At 35.3% G+C, this 18268-nt stretch overlaps 1 protein-coding gene across 6 annotated transcripts in view; it reads left to right on the forward strand.

Moving 5' to 3' along the window:
- Positions 1 to 16010, forward strand: part of LOC121877541 (zinc finger CCCH domain-containing protein 18-like) — a 42264-nt gene extending 26254 nt beyond the window's left edge. For 2 of the 6 annotated variants that reach the window (XM_042383331.1, XM_042383332.1), the window contains 10 exons: positions 442 to 507; positions 2270 to 2335; positions 4106 to 4171; positions 6848 to 6934; positions 8257 to 8423; positions 9087 to 9160; positions 9816 to 9906; positions 10481 to 10560; positions 10750 to 10902; positions 15360 to 16010. In XM_042383331.1, the coding sequence (XP_042239265.1) occupies positions 442 to 507; positions 2270 to 2335; positions 4106 to 4171; positions 6848 to 6934; positions 8257 to 8423; positions 9087 to 9160; positions 9816 to 9906; positions 10481 to 10560; positions 10750 to 10893 (841 nt within the window). In that variant the 3' untranslated portion in view covers positions 10894 to 10902; positions 15360 to 16010. The remainder of the gene's footprint in view (positions 1 to 441; positions 508 to 2269; positions 2336 to 4105; positions 4172 to 6847; positions 6935 to 8256; positions 8424 to 9086; positions 9161 to 9815; positions 9907 to 10480; positions 10561 to 10749; positions 10903 to 15359) is intronic. The other 4 variants (XM_042383333.1, XM_042383336.1, XM_042383335.1 and 1 more) reach the window with 3 other exon arrangements.
- Positions 16011 to 18268: the final 2258 nt, after the last annotated feature.

The following is an 18268-nucleotide window of genomic DNA, read 5'->3' on the forward strand; positions in this document are numbered from 1 at the left end:
GGTGCTACTTTGATATTTTCCGGGTTGGCATTATGTCAAAACCCAGAACTGGCTGATAATGTAATTTATTAACTGGGGGTGATTGCCACCTCAACTGAAGAACAATGTACAGTACAATAAATATATTAATTGATGGTTATATAATTTTTGGCTGGATCTTTGCTATATTTTAACTTGTTGAACTGCCAAATAGACTCATATTCAGCTTGAGTGATCGGGGCTGCTCTTCTTCATTCTTTCTCCTGTCTTCCAGTCTCTCTTCCCCTCCCTGACCAAAGTTTATATATGCTCTTGATAGTTCTGCACGAGTTAGTTCAGCTACTGTATCCTTGTGAATAAATAGGATGTCATCATTCTTGTCACTACTTGGCAAGAGTGAATATTGTGGGTTAACCTCACCGGCCACCGTTGACCCTTAAAGTACTCATCTATTTTTCTCAGACCACCCCCTCCTCCGCCTCTCCAGCAACCAGACATTAAGCCACCCAAGATTCCCGCAAGGGAGAGGTGAGTGGAGCATCCTAATTGTCAGTAGCTGTTGATTCGGAAGGATGCAGTCATCTCTGTGGTGTTGAGTGTCTGGCTGTAGAGGACCTTGTCCTCAGTATTTGTTTTGCATATTTATAAATGAAAGCTTCATGCATTGTGTATCTTCGAATTGATTAGTCTGAATATAAATTATCGAGAATAAGTTGTGTATACATCGTGGTATTACATGTGTGTTGTTGCTCATATGTGCAGATGATGTAGAGGGAGATAACAAATAAGACTGAATTAAGCAGATAAATTTTATATCAAGGGTGGTGTGAGCGTGAAATTAAAGGTTCCTGCACCCATTGTGATTAAGTCATACTTGCTCAAGATTTTTGTCAATTCATTGGGGGAAAACTAGTTGGCTCAAAGGAAATTTCCCCATTTTTTTGTGTGTGTGCTCTTTGTGGTCTTGGATGTAATACAGGTTTAATGTAATCAATTTACAAAATGTTTATTTACTAACTACAACACTAAGAATTACATAAGCATAGGACAAAACAGTACAGGGAAAAGATGTGTAAAGACAACAGTCACTTGTGGTGCCCAAGGGGCATGTATTGTCACAGTATAAATATATAGTACAGGTATTTCCAGTGTGAAAGTTGGAACAGTTTTGTTTTAAAAATTATCATATTTAATAATATGCCTCAAACAAGTGGAAAGAGCAAACAGCTCACTTAAAGTAAATAGTTATTTGCTTTTATTTTTTCACCACAATGTAACATAAGTAGATGGAACACTTTATAATAACACTATTTTTCCCAGGTACAGTGCAGTATTTGTTTCTAAGCAAAGATATTTACTTTGTATGATTTTTGTAGCAAAATTCCCTTGTCATTTAATCATGAACTAGTTTATCCACCTCCATTTTTTCCAAACAAAAATATATCAACATGCTGTGATGGTTGGTGATAGTCTGTTGACCCCAATTTTGGTGAAAGATGTACTCTTTTTAAATAAACTGTTTTATATTTATATATCTGAAGGCTTATGTTCTGACTGGTCCGGGGAATTGGACATTTTGCAAATTTTTTATAATTTGTGCCCGTAGTAAGTTTGGGGGTACAGTATGTTCTTCGGAGATTTTTCAGGCCATAATTATGATCATTGAAATAAGTTTTTTGTTGAAAAATCTCTTTGCAGGTGGTTTATTGTAGCAGTTTTTATCTACTGCATTATATAATGGGTTAATTGTTGGAAGGCAGGGGTCAAAAGTCAAGGTAATTTATCTTAAAATTTTAATAAATGCTTGTGAGCCCTACATCACAAAATATTACAATTTAATGTTGACCAAAATTGCACCAAGATATTACATACTGTACAAATTCCTACACCTGATTAATTTTTGTTGAGAGGAAAATGATGCAGATCACAGGCATGTGTATTAAAGTGTTACTAATTGCTTGTTGTATTTACAGTCTTAGGTGACCTGACTAGTTTTTATAGCTGTTAGATTTCTATAGTTTTTACAAGTTTTGGATTTATACATTATGTGGCGGGCAGAAGCATTTATGTTCGAAAAGGCAAGGTGTATTACCTCAGACTTTTCAGTTTTCAGAAAATATATCTCGATTTTTGGATCTGGACAATTATGATAAGCGCTATTGTGGGTCTGTTTGTATTAAGATTTGTTTTTATATTAAAAATTTATAATGTTACAGTATTGTAGTCTGTCTTTGGTGTACTTTCATAATTTTCTCTATAAATTGACTACTGCTAAACTTTTTTTCCTCAGGCCACCGCCTCCTTCTCCACCACCGAGACAAGAATCTAAACCAACCAAGATTCCTGCAAGGGAAAGGTGTGTTGGGGAACAAGTTTAATACAGTGATATCCCCATTAGCCAGAACAATTGGTGCAGAGCACTTCTGGAAATGAGAGATTTCTGGGTAACGAGACGACTCTCAAAGCCAGAAAAAAATCCCTCGTCCCCTGAATTTTCCGGGTAACTGAAAAATTTTCTCGGAAGTTCCAGAACTTGCCCATTACAGTGGTCCCTCGGTTAACGAATACAATTCGTTCCAGAAGGTCGTTCGTTAACCGAAAATTTCGTTAACCGAAACCATTGGTTCAATGGGATATTGGGTAATTGGTTCTAGCTCACAGAAAAGTACATACAAAGTAAAGCCAGAATATAATTTACATTGCTGGAATTCTTATAAAATAGTGATTAATTTGAATATAAACAAGCTAAAATTTGCATTTGACATACAAATTTTAGATCTAATTTAAGAATTTTATTAGAGAGAGCAAAAATTTTATCTTTTGTGCAAAATATATGTCTTTTATATTCAAACTATTCCCTGTCTTACACGGAATCCATTAATGTCATTCATATTATCCTAACTATTTTTTGATGTATTATTTATTACTAAACCTAAAAGCCTAGTGTTTTCACCCAAACATTTCTCAGGGAGGGAGGAGAGCCAGCAGCTGGGAAAAGGGGGGAGTGGGAGGTGGGGTATTTTGATGGACAGATAGTGTCTGATGAAGTATAATTTGTTTATTTACTGAAGATATTTGTTTTTAGCTCATAAAATTCATAGAAATTACCTGGCCAGAAAATAATTTACATTGCTGGAATTCTTATAAGATAGTGATTAATTTGAATATAAACAAGCTAAAATTTGCAATAGACATACAAATTTTAGATTTAATTTAAGAATTTTATTAGGGAGAGCAAAAATTTTATCTTTTGTGCAAAATATATGAAGTTTATATTCAAAATATTCCCTGTCTTGCAAGGATTTCAGCAATGCAAATTATATTATCCTAACTTTAGTCTGAGGTATTATTTATTTATAAACCTGTAAACGTAGTCTTTTTACCCAAACTTTTCTCAGGAAGGTGGGGGGGGGGAGGGAGGGGTGACAGTGACATGTTTGACAGTTGGCGCCTGTGATGTGAATTATTTAATTGTTAGTTTTTTTTTAATTTTAGATTGAGTTTTTGTTTTTTGCTTTTAAAATTTAATAGAAGTGACTGGGGTGAATTTAATTTGCATTGCTGGAATTCTTATCAGATAGTGATTAGTTTGAATGTAAACACAGAAGAGATCACTGAATTGGCTGAGTACCTCCACAGCTTATCTGCTGATGTTCAAAACAAAATGCGATTTTCAAAAGGATTTCGTTAATCAAATTTTTTTTTCGTTAACCCAATTGAAGATTCTTATGGAAGGTAATTCGTTAACCGAGGGACCGCTGTAGATCATTTCCTGAACCCGGAAAAATATCCCTTATCCCCGGAATTTTCCGGGTAACGGAAAATTTTTCTCATAATTTCCAAAATATATACTCCTGATTTTCATCTCTCAAACCCGTAAGAAAATTCCCCTTCCCCGGAATTTTCCGGGTATCGGGAAAATTTTCTTGTAATTTTCCGGAAAATGTGCCCCTCTGAAAATCGATCCCAAATCCATAATTTTCCGGAAAATTATGGCTTTGGGAACGACTTTACGAGATAATTTCAATTCCGGGTTTGAAGGATTCTGGCTAACGGAGATATTACTGTATTTTGTATTTCAGAATTTTCTCTATAAATTGACTACTACAAAAAAATTTCTCCTCAGGCCACCGCCACCTTCTCCACCACCGAGACAAGAATCTAAACCAACCAAGATTCCTGGAAGGGAAAGGTGTGTTGAGGAACAAGTTTAATATTTTGTAATTTATTTGGGGATGCTAGCCTAAACTAATTATTTTATTTTTTTCTCGAACAAAAGGTTCTTTTTGGTCATTTCTACTTGTTGACATTTATATAGTACGTATAATAATATTGCTGCTAATAGTTCATACATGATGACTACTCTTTTTTTTTGACTGCCATTCAGCCAGGTGGCTCCTGTAAAGGGGCGACTTACTAGGGGGTCATAGAATCCTTTGACGGGGCTCTCCTCTGATGCTAACAGTGAATCCTCTACCAGTATATTTTAATACTCTATACTAGTGTGTTTTGGAAACCTAGTGTGTATTCTTATTTAGAGAATTAGGATTTCATGTTTTGTTCCTTACTATGTAGTACAATATGTACTGTGCTTGGTCCATAAGTAAGAAGATAGTTTCATTCATATCACCTCAGTAAGCAAAATGAATCTGTCTTGGCTTTAAATTTTTTGATGCTGTGAATATAGATTAATAGTTAAAAACAACACTTAGAACATTTTGCTTTTTTGCTTTTTTATTTTATTGGGGTTCCTCTCTCCAAAAATCCCAGGATGACTCAGCACAACTGTATGGATATGAAGATGGGAAGCAAAACTTCCCAGTCATGTTAGGTAGCTTAGTATGTCTGCCTAATTCTTGGAGTTTTTTGTAGTACCTTCATCTCCCTCTTTGTCTCACTAACTTTTGTATAATATTACAGTGGTCCCTCGGTTAACGAGCACAATTCGTTCCAGAAGGTTGCTCGTTAACCGAAACCATTGTTTCAATGGGTTTTTGGGTAATTGGTTCCAGTTCACCGAAAATTGCATACAAACTAAAAATAAATGCAGTAAAGTACACTTACTTTGAGGTGTGTATGTAGAAGGCTCCTGGATGATGATGATGATGATGGGAATTAGAATGGGGGTGGGGGAGAAGAGAAGGCATTGGGGTGGAAGAGAAGTCACCCCATGGCGCCATTTCACCCATAAAGTTTTAGTTCACTTGGTGTAATTCAAGATTATTTTCTTTAAATCAACACTGCACTGCATTATATTTTGTCAATATGTAAAATAAATTTCAAAATGACCAATAATTTGCTTGGAAACAGAGAAAAAAAGCATTTATGTTGAAGAGAGTCTGAAGCAAGATGTTTCCTCCACTGAAAAGACACAGAGACTGACGCCTGTTTGGTGTGTTGACAGGCTGTTTAGCGCGCAAAAAACTAGCTTCCTATACCTCAATTATGTTCAATAATTGTTAAAATGACTAAAAAAATTAATATAAAACTTTTAAAATTATTGAATAGTACAAACTTCTTGATATTTACTTAAATAGTAAGGAATTTAAGCCCTAGAACCGATTACTGTATTGGCGGACTAATACTACATCTGGTGGGCCACCAAATGCAAGCGAAAACATGCGGAGGGGCGCTCGTAAGAAATTCGTTAATCGAGGGATTGCTCGTTAACCGAAGTTAAGAATCTTATGGAAGGTAATTCGTTAATCGAAATCTTGTTAACCGAGGGATCACTGTACAAGAATCAGTAGGCTTAGGCTGAGTGGATTAGTCATCAGGAAATTAAATATGAGTGACATATTGATTTGCCTTTGCTTAAAGTGAGCTGATTTAGAAGGCTTTAAACCTCTCAGCTTTCAGGAACAACTGTTACTTCGAGCCCCCTGTCCCAGAAAAAATGGTTACTGCTATGTGATAGTGTGGGAAGGATGATTGGTATACCCAAAGGGATTGGCACATCACTTGTCATGTGTTATGGGGAACAGAAGGTATATCCTAATGCTGCCATCAACATCATGTATTATGAGAGCAATATGACTACAGGCTTCACTAGACAATAGAATTTTAGGATCTGTCCCATATTTTTATAATCAAACAGTCATAGTCAAGTCACCCTTCTATCTTGGATGACAATACTTATTTCCATGGGAAGCCTTTTTGTTTTAGAAGTGAGGAGTCCAGCTGTGTCATGGAAGGTTCAACTACTTGTACAGGTATTCTGTGACTGTTATAGTGAACACTTGTGAGCCTAGTGGTGTTAACAGCTATTACAGGACAGTTGCTCAGCCCTGATTATATAATGGAATGGGATCTCAAGATAAATTTTCATTCGTAGAAATAAATGAAAATTTTAGTTTAATATGAAAGATTGGATGTGATTACAGAGGGTAATTAAATGTTAAATACTTTATTTGCTGGAATAGTTCAATATACCTGTTTTCTTTTTTCTTTTTTTAATTCATGGTGTTGTTGATCCTGGCCACTAACTGAACATTTTCACATAGCAAAAGCTCACAAAATCACAAAGCCAACACACGAACCTCACTGAGAACTGTTCACATCAAACCTGGGAAGCAACCCGCTACTGATGGCAGAACACCCAGAGTACAGCTGTGTGTAGTCTGCTCTTCTTGAGTGCCAAGTTGATTTTTTGCACTACCGGTACATTTATTATTTTTAAAAGGTGCTGGTTTTCTTATGTATAAATTAATTCTAAGGTTATGTTGTATTTGTTATTAAGGAGAGGTACTGTACATAAATGCTGATCATTGGACAGATTCAGTCAATGCATCAGTGAATGTCTTTACAATAGTCACTTTAATTTAATCTCCATGAGTTTTTTTTTTGTGATATTTTTTTCTTTTCCCAGGGTTGACAGATTTGGTCGTATACGAAAAGATAGCAATCAGAGTTATTCAAGGTCCAGGTCACGGTCTGGCTCACGACCAAGGGGGAGGTGAGATTACTGTACAGTATTTACAAAACTTGTGTCTTGATACTCTATAAACAAATAAATAACATTCTGTGAGTCTTCTCAATTTGTAGTGTGTTTGAAACTAATATAGTAAATATAATTGACAAGGATTTATGCTTTTGCACATATTTCATTTAAGGAAAAATTGATATAGTGAACTGTAATAGAGGTTAAAGTTTGGAAGGAAGCTGCTTTGGCCAGCGTGGCTCCTAAGCTCTCAAAACCGGTAGACCTGCTAAAAAAAAAATTTTACTGACAGGTTTCCTTGTAAAAACACAGACTTAAAAAGTATCATTTTAATCAACTATTGTACCTCAGTATTTTTTGTTTTAGTATCTTACTTATTATAGGGAGTATAATTGTTTGTCCTTGTGTCGCAGTCTGTGAACATTTTAAGCTCCACTCCTTCATCTTTCCAGAATATATATGTGTGTGTGTGTGTGTGTGTGTGTGTGTGCGTGCGTGCGTGATACATTAGAAAATCCAGTTAAAGTTGAACAGTTTTGAAATAAGTACAATACGTACTGCAACCAAGCTTCATGCATGCATGTGTGTGTGTGTGTGTGTTGGTTACCATTACAGTTCACAAGAAAACTAAGTCAATGTAGCTTAAGGATTGGATAATCTGTACATTTAGCTATTTTTTATACCTGATTTTTGCTTACTTAAACTTATTGCAGATACAGTATTATAAATAAACTAAACAAATGAATACTGTACACCAAAATTCCATTACTTAGCACTGATCATCCGTTATCTGAACCAGATTGATGTTAGTTCTTTGTTATACTACTCCAATTTTACTGAATATAACTGTACCCTTGTGTTACCTATGGCTCCCAAACAATATTGTATATTCAAAATAAGAATTACTGTAACCAGTGAATAAATGGATGCCGGTGAGACTACAAACAATTGGAGTTTGAAGAAGTATCTATAATTTGAAGGCCATATATAGAAGTTTTATAGTGTAACTGATTCAAAGAAAGGAATCAAAAAGCAGAACTTCAGAAAACATTAATTTCCAGAGTTACTGGTTATGTCAGTCAATTTCTAAATTCTCATACATCTGGCAGTGATGGTGGCTGCCACTGCATGCTTCCTTACACACACACACACCCACACACTTACCACTGTGTTGTTTATTTTTTTTAATCATTGTGCATACTGCATTATGGTTTACAACTTACCTCCACACACATACTGTAGGTAATTATACACCTCAAGACCACCACCTGCTGTCAACCATACACACTGCCTTACTTGACGGGAAAAATTAACTTAATTTAATACTGTACTTCCAGAGTTGGTAGAACATTTTCATCAAGTCGCTCAAGATCAAGATCTGCCTCTAGGTCAAGCTCTGCCACATCAAGGTCACGGTCCAGAGGTCGTAGTGTCTCCAGGTCCAGATCTCGATCTAGTTATTCTCGTAGTAGCTCAGCTTCCAGTTTGGAGAGTCGGAGAAGAGGTAATGTTTTTATTGTAGTAAGTGATGCTATTAGAAAAGGTAGTTCTTGCAATTGGTTCCACAGAGTAGTTCGTTAACCAAAAATTTTGTTAACTGAATCTATTACGTACATTAAAATTATTGGTCATTCTGAAATTTAGTTCACATATTGATAATATACAGTGCAGAAATTATTATGAAACATGAAGAAGGCATTAGAACCAATGCACTCTGTAAAGAATATGGCATGTCATCATCGACTGCCTCTACTATCAGCTGTTTGATATGTAAACAAAGCTGCCGGGAATACGACATACACACCGCATCTATTGTTTTTTATTTATTATTCTACAGTATACTGTACAGTACAGTACTGTATTTAGTTTATATTTAATGTTTTGTTAATTGTATTACCGGTATACAGTACTTTGTATGTACTTTTTCTGTGAGTTGGAACCAATTACCAATATCCCATTGAAATAATAGATTCAGTTAACGAACGACTGTGGAACGAATTGTGTTCGTTAACCGAGGGACCACTGTATATGATAAAGTTATACAAAAAACATGTGTAACCAAGGTGATGGTTACCAGAAAGTTTTGTAGCTTTGTTTGTGTCTTTAGTTAAATAATGAACTAGTTTTGGCACTTTATATTAATTTTAATCTTAACACTGCACACCAGGTGAGAAGCGGAGGATGACCCAGGGAACTGTATCATATGGACAGGCCAAGAGCAAAGCTATGGATCCTATGAAGGTAGGAATCTTTTGTTGTTGAGAAGTTTTGCCTAATGGTTTAATGGAATAGTGTGGAAGATTGTGTGTATTAAGACAATGCTCAGAGGTTAACAGGAGAGGGGAAGACCAAGAAGGAGATGGAAGGATGGAGTAAAGGACACTAGAAGCAAGGAGAAGGGACATGCAGGAAGCAGCTGTGTACCTGTGTACCTAAATTATAGGAGAGCTTGGCATCAGGTGGTTTATGAAGATGGTATAATATTAAGAGTGAATGAACGACATAAATAATAATAATAATTAACGGTTTATTGAAAGAGCATAGCAGCCAGAAGGCTGAAAATATACAGTTACATAATTGGGGAATGGGTTTCGATTTACAAATAATATACAAGAGAGAGCCTATGTTTGCTTGTTTTTAGTTTACAGAAACTGAGGGAGGAAAAGAAAAATGATATCCAAGATACTTGTCCATTCAATTATCTGACCATTTACCATGTACATTTGTTAGCATGATGATGATGAGCAGCAGGGTAATGTAAGAGTTTTCACACTGAACAGTGGAAAACTGTAGGTTTCTCTACAATCACCCTTGGATTACTCAGTTAGATACTCTAGCTGTTTAATTTTTGCACCACAGCTGCTTCTCTGATTATTACACAAGTCTTTATTTTCAGCTCTCCGGGCAAAAACAACAGATCAAGTTGACTCTCAAGGGACCAGCCCTTAAGCGTCTTGACAAACCTGTACTGCCACAGGAGGATGACAGTAAGTGTTTAAAAGGAAACTTGTACAGTAGTATAGAGTAGAATTAATGGATATTATATTTATTTGAGGGGATTAATTGATTTAAGCATTAATGACGTATATGAAGGAATATCGAGTGATTAAAACTAAGAAGGCTTTGTGCATATAAGTTGAAATTAAACATCAGTGGTTAATTCTACTTAGGGGGGAGGGCATTTAAAACTTGTTTATCGTGGGAATCATGTTATAAAAAACCAAATGGAAGTGTTAGAAACAACACATTGTTATTAAATGTATACTTTATAAAGGAGACAAGGGCAGTAGTTGTTACTTGTCCATTTACAGTTTCCTCTGTTGAAGTTTGACTGAATAAATTCTTGGCTGTTTCAAATTGCACAGTACTGTAGTTGACCTTCAAGAAGCCCCAAGAAAAGAAAAGTTTTCAATTGCATATATGCATAATAGATGAAGCTCAGATGTAGTTAAAATATGTGTTTGTTATGTGAAGATCATTGACAATATACAGTATAATAAACATAGAAAAAGCTTTACACTCTTGACAATCTGGGTATTTATTTGCCTTGAATTTTTACAGGCGGTGAATCAGACACAGGAGGAAAACTAATACGTAAACGGAAACCAGAGAGCCCCCCTGCTGAACCTCCACCACCAAAGGTAAGGTTTTACTGTTTCATCAGCATTTTTAGACTGTCACAAGGGAACTACTGTATAGAGATAAGTTTTCCTACTGAGAGTTGGAGTCTGCTACATCTCAAAAGTGAATGATGATTTTTCTTCTACTTCTTCAAAGACAGAGGTCATTGCCCCCCAAAATATATTACATATATCTATGTCTTCTTTTAGATTGTAGCCAGAAGTCCTCCAGCTGTGGTTGCTATGTCACAGCCAATAAAGAAACCACAAGCCAACCGACGAGAAGAACTCTTGAAGCAGCTTCGGGCAGTTGAAGATGCAATTGCTCGGAAAAGAACAAAGTTGCCAACATAGTGTTCATAGGTGAATATTTAAGATATCAGTGCAGTATGTACTTTAGAAACAAGTTTATATTTAATAATAATAACCTGTTTTACATGAGAGGAGGAGGAGGAGGATTTTTTTTTTTTAACATTGTCTTCTCACCTATCAGTCACTTACTCATTTCATTTTTTCAATCTCTGCTTAACTCACATACTGCATCAGCATTGCCAATTTTATTTCTTTATCTATTTACTCATTGTTTAAGTTTGTTTATATATTGCTGGCACCATAATGATAATCACCCTCTCTTCAAGCACTCATAATAACCACATGCACTTTGTAACAGTTGCTTTTGTCACTACCGTTCACTTCTAGATTATCCACATTTTATATTAATATCTCCGTTAACTGGAATCTTCAATCCCTGGAGCTCCTTAAGGCCTATTTTTCGAAGACCTCTAAAAGTTTGTTGTGTTTTACCTTCTCAAAAGCTTTTTTTCAAAATCAACAAAGCAGATATACAAATTTCTTTGGACCTCTAATCCCCTTCCACTCATAATTCTCAAACCAAATATTGCTTCTCTAGTTCCTTTTATTCAACTTAAAATTATGTTCAATAAAACTTTGCAGGCAATTGTTCTAAACTGGGTACTCACTAAGGCTCCTGGGAAGGTCTCCTTTGAAGTATATAGAATTACATAATTTTAGTCAAACAATTTAAAGGTGTCATCACACTAGCATTTCTATTGTCAACTTTTTCACTAATCGTCGACGTTGTTGTTGACTTTTTGTCTAACAAACGGTGCAGACTGTTGCACTAACGACTCGTATGACAACTCACCAGGGTCATCTCAACAGCTATAATTGATACTACAAATACTGTAGTTCTAAAAAATAAAATAATTTTTACTTAAAATATAAAGCTAAAATTATTATGAAGTAATTATTACTCTACTTCCCAACGTTACTCATTACATGTATTAGGTTTAATTTTGTGATTTTAAAAGGGTAAGAAAATGTCATTTGTTGTTCACATTTTGACTACGTGGGAATAACAACATGACGGAGCCAACAGATAAAATAATTTCCCAAGTATGGACACGCCTCTCCCAGGAGTTCCTTGGTGGACCAGATAAGGCATCGCCGCTGTCTGTAGGATCATCAGGATTTTTCATACACCAAAAAAGGCGTAGAATTGCTGTTTTCTTCGTCAGTTGGATCCATCTTTTTTGTTGCAGTTGTTGAACAAGGGAAACTGGCGAGTTGGTTCTAAATGCATGTGTGACGGTGCACAAAAAAAAAATTATTTTCTGAAAATTAAAAAAAAAATCAAAGAAACAATGCCAGTGTAATCCTGCCTTAACCTATTCTTGCCCATTTGTTTTATAAATTCTGCTGGAAGCTGATCAATCCCACAAGCTTTATCATTTTTCTCACAGCTGCCTTAACTTCTGATTACAGAATTGGAAGTTCAATTTTTATTTTATTTTCATTTCTTACCTCTATTTTATCCTTATCATTGTATAGTTCTACATAGTCACCCCATCTCTCTTTTACTTCTGTCTCAGCAGGATTGTTTTATCTTTACTTTTGATCGTCTCACCCCATTATTTTCCTTTTTTCTGGTTCATTCTTTTAGTCTTTGTGGGTCGATGACCTGTGCCCGGGTGAGCTATTTCCTGTAAAAAAAAAAGTTATGCCTTTTGTCATCATCCTCTAATTTCTTACATGTCCTTTCTATATCTTCCTTGGCCTATCTACAATCCTTTTAATTTCTTTGTTAAATTTTTTGTAAGTTAAATTTTTTTCATATTTCTATGTCTATTTTCTTTAAAATTTCATTTGTCATCCACTCACTTTTAGCCTTGTTCGTTCTATGAACTATAATTTTTTCCCCACTCTTTGGCATTACTTCTTTGTAATTAATAAATTTTTGTCCTGGTTCTTATTCATCAAAGTTACCCACAAGGAATGCTGAAAGTATATTTTCAGTTTTAATTTAATTTTCTGTCCCTGCCCCTGTTTTCAGCTTCTCTAAATCCCACTTGATTATGTTCAGTTTTTCTTTTTAATTTTTTAAGTTTAACCTCACAAAATGCATTACTGGGACATGATCTAACCTACAATCTGGCCGAGGTACATTACTTTACCAGCATAATTTTACAATCAGCCAAGAATACCATTAAAGCAGTGTTAAAACGTAAAAAGTGATTACAGTTATGTACTGTATACTTAACATTCAGTATGTGTGAAGTACCTTATGTACAGTACATACTGTACATAGCAGTGGATAGTGTATGCCAACTGTAGCTAGTGTGTAGAGAGTGTATAAAGAGTACAGTAGTAGTATACATTATTTTGTTTATTTACAATACAGTATATTGTACATGTAAAGTGGTGTTTGCATAAATATACTGTATACAGCTCTGTGTCTGTTCATGCAAGATGTTTAGATTCTCAGAAAACTTTCCCCAGTACAGTATCCAGAAAAGTTCCGGGGATGAGAAAATTTGTCTCCATACCCGGAAATCTCTTAATCCCGGAACCACTCTGCATCCAATAATTCATGTTTGACGGGGACATCACTGTACTGTACAGTACTCTCTTTTTTTATACTGTAGTACACCTCACTTGCGTATTTTGTTCTCAAATTATTTGTTACGTTGAATATTGGAGATTAAATTTTTTCCAAGCCATTTCCTGGTGGCTAAGAATGAGCATTCACACACACACACATTTTCTCCTCACATTCATTGTTATTAATTTATCCATACTACTGTAAACTACGTATATGAGTCACTATGGTATTCTCCTTTTCATAAGGCCCCAAATCATATGTATCCTTATTACCTCATGCAGGCCAGCATTACCTATCAACAGCAAGTCCTTGCCAAAGTCATTAATATATTTACATATTAAACAATACAACTGTTTTGTGATAAATTATTTATTCCTTCATGTATTTCTTAATTTTGAACAGATTTAGGCACCTATGCATTGTTATGTACTAATTTTCTGCTTAAAAGTAGTTGAAGTTATGTAGCAAAATGCCTCTTTGTTTTCACCTTTTCTTAGTCAGCTGATTGAACAAAATAAACCCCATTGCAATATAATTTTTTGGTATAACTTGATCAATTCAAATTTTGTAGGTAACCATACAATTCTTCCTTCTGGGCAGTGTTGTGCATGTTACTTTCTAAAAGTAAAGGTGTTACCTTACCAATACTGGGTAGAAAAAGTAACGCTCTTACATTTTAAAAAGTAACGAGTTACCATTACTGTTACGTTTTATGGACACAATATTGGTCATAATTATAACTATTAATATAATTGAGCCTTGAATAAATTTCGTAAGAGTACAGTACTAGCAATTGGACAAGCAAAGTTTAGTCAATTTTAATTGGTTCAATAATTTAATAAAACAATACAAATGTGAATTCCTTTATTTCTGTTCATCTTCCATCAATGTAATACAGTCTCTCCTCGACTTACGACAACCCGGACATACAACGGCCAGGTCGTATAAAATATTTTTCACATTACGTAATTCTCGTTTGTAATTCCCTTTAAAATGGCTGGCAAGCGTAAAAGTGAGAGTTTTTTGGTGCTGAGAAGAAAAAGAGACACCCATTTTAGAATTTCTATGTATTATTTTCGACTTGCGACCTGGCCGTCGGGACGGAACCCAGTCGTAAGTCGAGGAGAGACTATAACATATTACATTTTAATATAAAAAGTTTCATAACTGTAAAGTGCGGAAAATATTCAACAGTGACGTGGAAAGACGTCCGACATTTCCACGCCACGCCTCCAAAAAATTCCATTAACGGCAACACTGCCGCACAAGTGCCACAGGGCTCAACAGTGTGATGGTAGCAGAACTTGGTGGCCACTGTATTTAGCTATTCGTGTGTATTTTTTCCACTGTTGATATACTTTTATTTATTCAAATATAAAAGTAACAAGTAATGATTGGAATTGTCCACAAAAGTAATGCTGTTACCAATATCGTTATCAATTGTCTTAAGTAACGAAAATACTGCAATCCGCTGCCTTACTACAAATGACCCTAGGCCTTAGTTGCAAGGACTGAATGAATAGACTAGAGTACATATAGTAATAATGGGATAGATCACTTAAATTATTGGCTATTGGAAAAAGTAAACACTGTTCAGAAAAAAATATAAGAGAAGGCAAAATTACATACAAGATAAAGATACTGACAGAAAAATACAAAGATAAGAATGTTATGTAGAGAAAACAAAATAGTACTCACCTACATCCACCGAACATCTAAACTGGAGAGAGAGACAAATGTAAAAATTAAATTTATAACTTAATTTTTGGGGAACTGTATGAAGTGGCCCAAGTGGTACAGTAGTTCTTTGTGAAACATGTAAGTAGTAGCCCAGAGTATTAATACTGTTGTTCTTTCCATTTCTGTACAGCTGAAATATTTTGTGCAAACACTTCATAATAGTTTTTTCTTATTTCAGGTGAATGGTAACAGTATTGTTAGGTAAGTGAAATTTTGACTATTTATACAAAAATGAGCCTCTACCTAGTTTGGCTTCTCTTGTACATATTATGAGTCAGACTAGGGAATCTACTTCTGGACCACCTGGCCAGTCCTGAATGATATCACCACTGGAGTTCACTGGGATAGCTGCCCCTGAACACAAGAATTACACACTTCAGCCAATGAACTTGTAAAATGTCAACATAAGAAGATCAATTAAAATTTGTCGTTATACCTGTAGTTATAAAATTTATATGAAAAAAAAGGTAAATGGAAGTGGTGTATTAAACTATCATCTACTTAAGTCGAAAGAAATAGTGATTTTTTGGCAGCCAAGATGGAAAAATGATGCAGTATTTATATCTAAGGTTGTTTCTCCAGACAGTATCAACAAGAAAAGATGAATTGAATAGCCAGCCAATAAGTAAACATAAGCACTGACCTAGACCTTGGTTAGATTTTTGTATATTGTGTAAGTGGAACATTTCAGTTTGGTATGTAATGAACAAGTCTGTTTACAATGTGCAAAAGTTATAACTTATGACATGAATTGCAAACCTCATTTATGAACACTGGAAATTGTTTTGTATTGAATTGTCTAGTATGATGACATAAATGTATAAGTAAATTTTTTTTTTATTTAAACCTATCAGCCGTAAATACAGTACAGGTATACTACAGTACACAGTCTTCAGAATTTTAGTGACTTACGAGACACCTCTATAAACTGTACATGCTGAACAGCGTAAACATTTATGAAGATTTTTCTTATCTATTTATCTACCTATATATCTAGTTATCTATATATTTACTTATCTGTCTATACATCTATCTGTTTATGCATTTATCTTCCCATCTATCAATCTATTGAACTTCAAACCTGGGTAAACACAGTGGCTTGATATTAAGTTATGAATGAACAAAATCAATTAAAAAAGAAACTCCTGAATCACCAAAACTTCGTATCCTCAAGCCCCAGGAGTTAACAACTGTTGATCTGAGTAATGAACCTTTTGTTGAATAATTTATTATATGCATTAATTATGACTTATCATTATCCTCATACAAGAAACTGTACAGAAATTTAGCTGAACTTGGATGATGCAAGTGTTGTAATGCACAGAGGAATTAATCACTAATATCTCCCAAACAAATGTATATTATTTTAAGTCATTTTATATGCTGCTGATAGCTGTAACAAATAAAAATGTAATAGAATAAAAATCAAGTGTAATAAATTATAAATATGGGTTATTATTTGGTTAGGTATCAAGTCTGAAACATGACATCGACGCACATTTTACATGATGTCATCCCCAGCTTCTCGGGGGTCACCTTGCCAAATATATGATTTTAGATTAAAAAAAAAATCCTTATAAAGAGGATAATTATAATGAAGGTAAAAATTTAGATATTTTTTTACAACATGGAAGTGTAAGAATCTTTTAAAACCTGTCACTAAAATGATGTCTACATGCATTGTACACGTAGAAATTAATTATTTACCATAAATACAGTACTAATAAAAATCTGGGTTGTCTTTTTTCTCTCTTTTTTTTTACGGGGAATAGCCCACCTGGGCACAAGTCATCGGCCCACAACGGGGTCTGGGGAACAGAGTAAAAAGAAATTTAAAATAGAAGAGAAAAAATTTACTAATGTATGCCGCCAAGAAAGACAAAGTAGTGCATGCCTAGTTGCCAAATTACCTACCAAATGATGCAATTTTCATAAAAATTAAATATAATCGTGCAACCAAACAATGATAACAAAAATGTGTTACCTTGTAGTGGATACTCTCCCCTACAACTGCCGACTGATCACCTGCCGTCTGCTTACCAGCCAATCAGCTTACAGGTAGGAGAAGCCCCAGCGACATCCACAGACCAGGTCTCGGGTGCGGATGCAGGAGTACTACTGCTGACTGATTTCTAACCGTCCGCCTACCAGCCAAGCAGCGACAAGTTCAGCAAACCAGGTCTCTCGGGAACTGCACGGTGATTGGCGCCGCACATTTCACACCTCACTTCCCTGATCCTGGCCAGCCATATAAATACGCGTAGGTCTGGCTGCGGAGCTCATTCTACTCTACTCTCCAGCACCAGCAAGACCTCCCAACAAGCTCCTCACCAACCAGCTCCTCACCCAACAGGACCTCTGAGCAAGCTCCTCACCACACAGCAACTCCTCAGCACTGCACTGAACATACAATATATATACAGAAAACGCATTGTGAGTTTCTATTCTTACCTCCATCCTGAGTGTCAGATATATTACATGTACGAATGTATGAGAGCCCATACAAAGAGAACTTGACAACTGGCCACATACAGTACGCTACAACCTAACCTAGCCAGATGTAATATAAGAATATAATGATAAAAAAATAGTTCTATCGATTGAGTGGTGAATTTTCGAAATTCTGTGGTTGCTGTTTACTGTAATATTAACCAAAAATGTTATTTTATCAGAACTCGCTGATAAAAACATTGAAAGAATATAAGCATCAACAGTGGCGGCTCGTGAAAAATAAAATGGAGGGACTGCAAGCCTCACACAACAGTAGGATACACAAATTTGACCTACCTCAGGTATGAGTTGTAGTTGATGTCCACGAATTCCCAGGGCATGGTAGTAGTGTTGGTGGTGATGGACCAGTATTAATTGAAAATAAAGTCGGCGTGTCTGCTCTTCGATGTAGCAAAATTGTTTATTACTATTTCATTAAAATCCTTTATTTCTGTTATCATTTTATTTTCAATGGATATCACTGCTTGTACTGTTCTGTTGAATGGATAAAACTGGTGTAGGTCTTCCTCTTGCTTTGATTTCAGTCTTTTCATTTAATGTCAGCTGGGAAAAGTTGATGTTTTGCAAATACTTCAC

Source organism: Homarus americanus, unplaced genomic scaffold (assembly GCF_018991925.1).
Source record: "Homarus americanus isolate GMGI-L3 unplaced genomic scaffold, GMGI_Hamer_2.0 scaffold14655, whole genome shotgun sequence".
NCBI classification, from domain to species: Eukaryota; Metazoa; Arthropoda; class Malacostraca; order Decapoda; family Nephropidae; genus Homarus; species Homarus americanus.